This window comes from Strigops habroptila, chromosome 7 (genome assembly GCF_004027225.2).
Source record: "Strigops habroptila isolate Jane chromosome 7, bStrHab1.2.pri, whole genome shotgun sequence".
Taxonomy (NCBI): domain Eukaryota; kingdom Metazoa; phylum Chordata; class Aves; order Psittaciformes; family Psittacidae; genus Strigops; species Strigops habroptila.
In genome coordinates, this window is record NC_044283.2 from 27,368,518 (window position 1) to 27,378,552 (window position 10,035).

General features: G+C 38.9%; 1 protein-coding gene across 1 annotated transcript; it reads left to right on the top strand.

Moving 5' to 3' along the window:
- Positions 1–344: 344 nt before the first annotated feature.
- On the top strand, positions 345–5,302 carry NIPAL1 (NIPA like domain containing 1). Its single transcript, XM_030492800.1, is given in 6 exon segments — positions 345–419; positions 421–700; positions 1,783–1,839; positions 2,288–2,378; positions 4,167–4,327; positions 4,470–5,302. Coding segments are annotated over 6 exon segments (1,269 nt in total). The 3' UTR covers positions 5,075–5,302.
- The last annotated feature ends 4,733 nt before the right edge of the window (positions 5,303–10,035 follow it).

The following is a 10,035-nucleotide window of genomic DNA, read 5'->3' on the forward strand; positions in this document are numbered from 1 at the left end:
GCTTACTCTAGCAGGCGAAGTCTGAAATCATGGATTTGGCTGTATGTTTGCATTTTGGGGATGTAGTCTCTGCACAACACGAAAGAACCCTTTCATCTTGAGGTTTCAGGTTAGCTTTTAAGATTTTAAGTTGAATTTTACATCAAAGATAATATTCTGTTGTTGCATTCCTTGGTATTACTCTAATTGCTTGACTGAGCCAATGTAGTGGAAATATATATAAAAAGTAATGTAGGTACCTGTGAATTACCAAAGTGGGTAATGGCCTGGGGCAGCATTGTGTATGTTATCTGTGTTTTGTGAGTTATTTGAATGGTCAGAAATCACAAGTGATCAGGGAAGACATGGAAAGGAGCGAGCAGAGCGAGGATGGGACTCCTCCAGAGCTGTACCTGGCTCATGGATCACTTGTCCTTCTTTTTTCTCCTCCCAGGTGCTGTGCTCTCTCTTGCTTGTCATAACTCCTGCCTAGCATGGTGCCAGATCATCAACGTGTCTGAATCACATTCTTCTCTCCTCACCTCTATGGACGGGACTGTTAATGAAACAAACCAATACATTTCCATGCTTGCTGGAAGCAGATATCGTCTCTACATTGGCTTGGCTCTGGCAATAGGCTCCAGTACCTTTATTGGTTCTAGTTTCATACTGAAGAAGAAAGGACTTCTGAAACTGGCAGACAAAGGAGTCCCCCGAGCTGGTAAGCGATGGTGTTGCCTTGCTCCTCCTGGAACACAAACGCCTCTTATAATTTGGCAAAATCAAGGTTTGAGTCACAGGTCACATGTTTAAATCTGTTGTAGTTGAAAGCTGACATACTTTAACGGTGATCAGAAGTCCTGTCTTGGCTACGGATGGAGATGCAGTATTATTTATCTGTGTGTGATTACAGGGACTGGGATTTCAGAACTCCTAGAACTATGAGAGCAATAGTGGGTATTAAATTTAGTGTTATTTCCTCCCTGACTGCAGTTAGATACCACATAGAAGTCTCCATTCATCTTACCCTTCAAAACGCCTTTCTCTTTTTTCCATCGTATTTTTCCTTCTCATTTGAGACATTTGAAAGTCTTAAGATGATAACTAGGTTTAGGTTTTGTGGAAAGCTCTAGAAAGGGTACTTGTTACAAAAGTTTCTACAGTTAGTACAACTATTCTTTTATCAGTCAACAGATGAAGAGCTAGAAAAAGGCCTATTGAACTAATCTCAAAATTCCCTTTGTATGGATTTAAATGTATAGCATTAGCAGTTTTCCTTTTGCTTATTGTGTTTATTGTAATGTACTGTTCCAGAGAATTTAGTTATTTGAAAAAACTGGTACTTGTTTTTTGAAAAAACTGCATATTTAACATACTTATATTTTATGTGAAAAAAAAAAATGAATGCATGCAGTGTCATTTTTCTTTCTAATTTCTCTCAATTTAAAGTATAAGCAGAGTCAAACTGCAGCTGACTGTGTATGAATATATTGGCTCTGACCTGGGAAAGCACTTTGAAGCATTTCTTAGCTCACAAACAATCTTCATGAACATTTTACTTCTACTTGGAACTTTCCCTCCGTATATATTTAGTGAAATATAATTTTTCAGAAGTCCAATTCACAAAGCAGTAAAGTGATTAATGAAAATGTCAGTCAAAATCAAAATATTCTTCATGTCACATCCAGATGACATGCTCTTTCTGTACTTTCTAGGACTAGATGGAAATGTGAAGCTGTAGTTTTGTTTGTTATGATAAGGTGTTCTCTTTCTTCGAGAATGAGATTATTTTTCTGCTTTCAGGCCAAGGCGGATATTCTTACTTAAAGGAATGGCTTTGGTGGGCAGGATTGCTATCAAGTAAGTCACTTCTCTCAACCTATGTGTAAATGATACATAAAGCAGATTGTTTTAAATAGATTTATTCCCTGATTTTTCACTCTTTTCACTTAAAAGAAATGTCTTTGCAATCACCTCTATGATAGAAGCTGTTCTGATATCCCATCTCTCAAATCTGTGTTTGCTCTTTGTAGCTCTTCGCAGAATAACAACCTTTTCTTTAATATCCCATCAAAAGCAATGGGATTGAAACTGTCCAGCTTCTAAGAGTACTCAGGGGAAAAGTATTTAACTTTCTTCAGCCTGTATTATGTCCAGAGGAGGTTATGCAGATAATTTGGAAAGGAAAATTTGCATATATAGTGTGGAAAAAGATTTTGGTTTGTATTTGCTATCATACGAAATATTTATAATATTATGCCTTTTATCCCTACCCTTCAACCTGATCCAAATGTTCTTTCTTCTGCAGTGGGATTAGGAGAAGCTGTAAACTTTGCTGCCTATGCCTTTGCACCTGCAACCTTAGTTACTCCCTTGGGTGCGCTGAGCGTTCTCATAAGGTTAGTACAAACTGGAAGCAAACCTTGACAAATGAACCATTCGCTGTGTGAGGGAAAAATACTGTCTTTGGCTGAAAGTAGAGAATTTTAATAGGAAAACTGAAAAGCAATATATGAACAAAAAAGCGCTTTTTGTTCATTGGTGGAAAGATCCCTTGATTATTTAGAACTGAATTTTCTGGGTAGAGGGGTGAGAAGTCTTGTTCCAAAAAGACCACTATATGCTTTCCCAACAGCCTTCCACCTATATTATAAACTATTTCTTACCACTGTGTACTGGGTATGCTGCTGATGCACAGTGGTAGAAAGCTGCAATTTATCTCTTCCTAGAGAACTGAAGCTTTCTTAAAAAGTCATATCCTGTTCTTCAGTTGCAATGGTACTTTATGAGAAAATACAGTGTTTCCCCACTAAAATGTTTTCAAAACCATTTCTCTTTTATAGGAGCATAATTTCATATTAAGGCACACTTAGTAAACATTTTGGGTTTGTTTGGTCTTTTCCAAGTCCTTCTGGAAAGCAGGCAAAGAAAATCTTAGCTCGTTTAATATCAGCAGTTAAAATCTGTGGTTCTTTTGAAATATGAGTACTGTTCAAACAATCATTATTTGCTATGTATGAAGAAACAAATAACTTCCAGATGTTTAAGCACATACATTAATATGGCTAGCACAGAAGCAGAAAAGACATGAATTATGCGTACAACAAATTTTCTGGGAAATAAGTTATTAGAGAAATGGATTTATTGCATTTTAAATGTAAAACTAATTGTTAGGACCTGAGTATACTTAGATGAAACATTGTGTTTAAAACTAACCTGGGCCATGATTTTTTGTTTTGACTTGGGTTTTTTTTTAGAGAAGCTTACAGTAATTTAACTGCTAAAAATGCAGCCATTCTGTCATAGCAAAACCTGTGTAACTTCATCATTTATAGATGTGCTGGGATGAGTGCGTAGGTAGATGCAGACTAACTGGCTGCCTGGCGGCTGCTTTGCAAAACAGCCCGAGTTTAGCACCCCTCTTCTTTGATGTGGGTAGCAATCTTTCCAGTTTTCACTAAACAGAGAGGTCATGAGAACTTTGTGTCAGTGAGCTTGCTACCCTTGTGTGAAAAAATGGCTTTAATTTGATCAGTGGGTCGAAAAACAATTTGTGAGCACAACCACACACCGTTAAGCCTGTGTCTGTCCGTAAAGTTGTGCTCTAGCTGGCTAATCATGTGCCCTGTGAGGTGGCCTCATCTGGGCCATGTTACTATCCTTAGGTTAAATCTTGAACACGTTGGAGAGCCTGGGGTCAGTCCTCTTCAAAGGAGGAGGTGTGCCTTCTCTGTGTTTTTAGGGGAGTCCTGGCAAACCAGGCAGAAATAATGCCTGGGTGGGAGAGGCTGGGGACAGATCAGGAAGTTTCCAAAACGTGAGTGCATTGGTTCTAATGGCAGTTCAAGTGCTTTAAACTATTTTTGGAAGAAAATAACAGTTCCCGTTATTAGGAGGTGTGTGAGAGTGCATACCCCTTACTCAGACAATCAGTAATGAGAAGTTCCTTGAGCAATTTGGACCCTTAACAATCTGGAGGGGAGGGTAGTTAACCCTCCTAAAACCTGACCTTCTGGATCCCGATCAACCTTCTTGCAAAACTCCTTAAAATTTTATTGTTTCAGGCTGGTTTCCCAAATATCCAAATTCAGAAGAGGTTTTGAACTACTCTTACGTTGCACAAACAGATTTTGAATGTCTCACGTGGCTGTTGGAGCTGAACCTTTTATTTGTGTTTTGCTGAACAGTGCTGTATTGTCATCCTGTTTTTTAAATGAGAAGCTGAATATTCATGGAAAGCTGGGCTGCGTACTGAGCATTCTGGGGTCAACAGTCATGGTTATTCATGCCCCCGAAGAGGAGGAGGTCACCTCACTAGATGAGATGGAAAGAAAGCTGCAAGATCCAGGTCTGTATGCAATTGCAGTGAACGTGTGCTACAGTTCATAGAGAAGTGTTCAGGATGCTGAATAAATTTAGCGTGTGCTTGGACGTAGTCTGGTATTTTCTCTCATACACATTACTCTTCTTCCCTTTGCTCTTTCTTACAGCATTTGTTACATTTGCTGTTCTACTAACAGTTGTTGCCCTCATGCTGATTTTTATCGTGGCTCCAAAGAGAGGCCAGACAAATATCCTGATCTACATTTTAATTTGCTCACTCATTGGTGCCTTCTCTGTCTCGTCTGTGAAAGGCCTGGGCATTGCCATTAAACAAATGCTGGAGCAGAAGCCAGTTTATCGGCATCCATTGGTTTACATTTTGGTGAGTGTCTTAGTGCTTTCAGTCAGCACTCAGATCAACTATCTCAACAAAGCATTGGATGTGTTCAATACATCTTTAGTGACACCTATTTATTATGTGTGTTTCACCACAACGGTTGTGACATGCTCCATCATCCTGTTCAAGGAGTGGAGTAGTATGGACCTGGGTGATATCATTGGAACCCTGAGTGGTTTCTGCACTATCCTCATTGGCATTTTTCTACTGCATGCCTTCAAAAATACTAACATCAGCTGGAGTCAGTTGATGTCCACTGTTGCCAAAGAACCATCATTACCACACCGAGAGAACGAAACCTGTCACACCTTACTGGAGAGCATGGAAGACCCTGCTTTGGCATATGAAGAGGACAACATTTTATTCAGCCAATGAAACTCTCTAGCAGTGTTCATCATTAAAGTATCATGAATTGCAGACTCAGCCCACCTGTGTCTACCGGAATGCTGCTCTTTTCTACAATCCTCTGGAAAACCATCTGTAAGGCCACTTAAGTGTGGGCCACTCCTCTGTGTGCCCACTGTTGGTAGTAATGAATACAAATGTTCAGTAATTAACGTGACAGAAACCTGATGGTGATTGTATATTAGGCAATGAAAAACCTTGTCCTTTTTTTTGTGCAGCATCTCCTATTGGAGAATTTTATCAGAAAAGGATGGTCTTTGTAATCTATGTTTACAAAGTGCAATTTTCCCATCATGATAAAAGATAATCTGTGCTGAAGTGACAAGCACTCTGCTATGGCCTTAATATTTCAGGCTTTCTTTATATTTTTGTACTTTATTGCCAAGCAAACTTGTAGATATTCTACATGAAGAATATTCATTGGAGGTACAATATGAAGAAAACAGTGTTTAACTCTTTCAGCTTTGATTATACAATTTTATGCAAGATTTTTTCACTTTTGATCACCTATCAATGAACCTTGAATAGACGTCACCAAAAAAATTGATGAAATATGGTTCTCGGTAACTAGCCTCCTTCAAAATCCATTTTTTACCAGCAAAGTTTTAGCCCTTCTACTTCAGGAATCCTGAATGGTTTGGAAATCCCTGAATACCTTTTTATTTCAAAACTATAGCCAAGTTTCATTTTAAGAAAAAGCAAATTCATTAGAGACCTGAAAACAGTTTCTATTGGCTTAAGAAAAAAACATAAGATTGAAGAATAAGAGGAAGAAAACCAAAATGTGCAATTAAATATTTCCAGTCTATTTTACACTACTTTGAGGCTTAAGAAGGGACTTCCCTTGTTTACATACTTCTTCCTAATACTGCCATCTATTAATCAAAACCCATTTAAGCTTTTCATATTTTTTTCTCATTCTTAATAGCAAATCAGTCTTGTTTGTTATTTTATATTCCATTATAAAAGCAAAATCCATTTTCGAATCCATGCCCTATTTCTAAAAATACTGGGTAAAGGAAGGGCTATAAATGAGGGGTGAGAAACATCAAAACATCTTTTGGTTTAGTTTGGCCTTCTCATCTTTTTTAAAAACAAGTATTCTCTTCTATTACATATTTTAGCTATTAATCCACTGTAGGCCTTGAAGGTTAGTATCTTTACCACAGTATGATCCTCAGTTGTGGTCACTGATCTTTACCTCACAAAACCCAACTTACACAGTCCATGGTTTACTCATTACAATGTGCTTTGTTGCCACTTTGTGAGCAAGAAAGTAGCTTCAGCAGTCAGATGTGTGGGTCATGATGAGCTCATCAGAAAGGTAGTATTTCCAATTCTTGGATTTTGAGTCCAGAACATTTGCCAGAGGATGCTAGCATTTCAGCAATTAAAAACTGATTTTAATCAGCTGACATCTATATGCCAAGCAGAACCTCCTCATGAAGCAGCCTGTATAGTCTCTAATGTTCAAAGAGCATAGTAAAAGCAGACACTTTAGATTGATAGCGAATGTTCCGCAAAAGAAAGCTCATACTTTAGCTCTAAGAACAAGAGTTGCTGCTGATAATCTCATCTATGTTTGTGTTGTGCAGAGTTTCAGTACTTCCTTTTTGAAAGACATTCATGAAACATCTCATTTGTTAATTATTTTTAATGATGCCTTAGAAGCTACCAAAAACTGGAAAGTAATGCTATGCATACTAGCTTAAAGTTAAACTCCAAGCTCCTTTTTTGTTTTCTCACTTGGCTAGGTTTGTAGTTTGACGTACCTATAGGAAGAGGTAGAAACTGTATCAAATCACCTGCACCTATTTCTAAACCCTCATTTTTACAATGAAGAGCATATCTGAAAAATGCGAGACTGAAAAGCGTGTCTGGTTCTTCTGCTCACAGTACTTTATAAAATATTGGAGGTAATCTTGCCGATGTAAAAAGAAGACCAGAAGATGTAGTTAAGCAATGGATATTCAGGTTATCAGCTGTGATTGCCTAATTTGAGAAGTACATTCAACAGTGCAGGAGGTGGCAGCAATGTTACCCCAGCAATAGGGACATTTTCGCAACAAATGTACTTGCCTTTAAAACATAACGACAATGTATACAGCTTTTTTTCAGCTTCCCAGGTGATGAGAGTTGCAGCAATTCTTTGCTGATAAAATGCATGTGTTAAAAAGGCTTCAAAGAAAATCTATAAAATGGGTTTTCATTACTTCTTAGTTAATGTAGAGGATACTTTGGCATTATTGGCCAGAGTCAAGCTACAAAATCTTTATAGTTAAAAATAGGTAATACAAATAATAAAAAGACTAAAGATCGAGTTTTCTTTTCAATTTGCCTTCTAACAAAAACTTACATTACTTTTCACTGTGAAATTCTCCTATAATTTAAAGAATAACTGAAGAAAATATTGATTAACCCTGAAAACAGAAAAAGAAGTCCGCATAGCTCATCTGCATAGCTCACAGCACCTCTATTTGCTTATATAGTCATCACTGTGGCGTGGCCGAATGGGTTATTTGTACAAAAAAGCAACCAGTCCAATTCTTGAATGGATGTGTGTTGGCATTTTTTTAAGGTATGTAGTAATTCTTTGGGAAGAGTCTGGTCTCTTTTTATACCAAGTCTGGGCTTTTTTTGTAACAGTTCCTGGCAGTCATCAACTTGTACCAAGCAAAATTTCTGTATTTTCTACTGGTCCTGTGTATCTGCTTTTATACATACACAAAATATACTAGGAAAATAGTTATTTTCTTGCAATGTCAGAAAACCAAGCTAATGCTTATTTCTCATGGTGTACAGGAAGTCTATCATGTTAAGAAGTAAATTATTGATTATCCTTTTGTATAAAAAAATTTCCTATAAGAGATGTTATTTTTGAAAAAGTTTACATTTAGTCATTAATTTGGAGTAACTTTATAGTGAAATTATGATAACGTTTCTCTTGTAATAAATTATTCATGGATTACGTACTAAAATGATTCATGTTTTTAAAACAAGGGATAAAAAGGAGTGTAATTCATGTTTCTGGTAAACATTTAAACACTATATATCTGATACATCCAAAGAGAATAATCTTGATTTTAGCAGCTGGTCCTATGCACATGTAAGTGGATTCTAGAGGAAGAAAGTCTGGCTGATGTCATAGAATCACTGAATGGTTTGGCTTAGAAGGGACCTTAAAGCTCATCTAGTTCCAACCCACCTGCCATGAGCAGGGACACCTTCCACTACACCAAGTGGCTCAAAGCCCTGTCCAACCTGGCCTTGAACACTGTCAGGCATGGGGCATTTACCACTTCTTTGGGCAACCTGTTCCTGTGTCTCACCACCCTCACAGTAAAAAAACTTCTTCCTTACATCTAAGCTAAACCTACCCTCTTTCAGTTTAAAGCCCTTCCCCCTTGTCCTATCCCTACCTGCCCTTGTAGAAAGTCCTTCTTCAGATTTCTTGTAGCCTCCTTTAGGTACTGGAAGGCTGCTCTAAGAGCCTTCTCTTCTCCAGTCTGAACAAGCCCAACAATCTCAGTCTGTCTTCATCGGAGAGGTGCTCCAGCCTCTGATCATATTCATGGCCTCCTCTGGACTCCCTCCAGCAGGTCTGCATCACTCTGAAGTTGGGGACTCCAGAATTGAACGCAGTATTCCAGGTGCGGTCTCCCGAGAGCAGAGTAGAGGGGCACGATCACCTCCTTCGACCTGCTTGTCACACTCCATTTGATGCAGCCCAGGATACGGTTGGTTTCTGGGCTGTGAGTGCACACTGAAGCCAGCTCATGTTGAGCTTCTCGGCCACCAGCACCCCTAAGTCCTTCTCCGCAGGGCTGCTCTGAGTCTCTTTGCCCAACCTGGGATTGCCCCGACCCAGGTGTAGTGCCTTGCACTTGGCATTGTTGAGCTTCAGCAAGTTTGGCACAGGCCCACCTCTCAAGCTTGTCAAGGTCCCTCTGGATGGCATGCCTTCCCTCCAGCATGTCAACTGCATTGCACAGGTTGGTGTCCTTGGCAAACTTGCTGAGGGTGCACTCAATTCCACTGTCCATGTCATTGACAAAGATGTTAAACAGCGCTGGTCACAATACAGACCCCTGAGGAACACCATTTGTTACTGGTCTCCGCTTGGACATCAAGCCCTTGAGCACAACTCTTTGAGTGTGACCATCCATCCAAGGACTTTAGCTTTCCTAACCTGATCCCTGGTTGTTCAGACAATTTCTCTGTATTCCTCCCAGGCTACCTGTCCTTGCTTCCACTTTCTGTCAGGTTTTCCAGGCAATTAAATGAAGGGTATTATCTAAAGTAATCTGAAGTGTTTTGGAAAGTAGGGCGAATGGTTAAGAACTAGAACTAAGAAAACCTCAGAGGCAATATATTGCTAACCAAATTATGGCTTTAAATGCTGATAGAAAACATATCTTGGCAGCTATTCATTACAATGTACCTCAGGACAAATTAATGGGCAACTAAATTCATTACATAGCTGCACTGACTAAATGTAGGCAGGTCAAGAAGACTTGGATAGGTTAAATAATCTGGGAGTTTAAAAGGAAGTACATGTGTTATTATTTTCTGTAGAAACTACCTTCCCAGCCACACCTAAAACATCCATGCTATAAAAAATCTTCATCCCCAAAAGTACTGATTCAAAACTTCAACTTCTTTACTCATTCAACATTCTTTACTCATCATGTTTGCATCCTGGAGCCATATGGGGAATTATATACTTCCAGCAAGCGCCATTCTCTTGCTGTTTAAATTCCAGCAAAATAAAACTGGCAAGTATGTTAGATTATACTCTTTTAGTAGAGCAGATTTTCCATAGCTGACTCCTTCCTGGCAGTGGGAGCCAGGCTGGTGGTACATGAGGGAGGAGTGGTGGTGATGATGCATGTTAGCGTGCCTGCAGGGCCTCCCTATTTGTGAAATCTGGG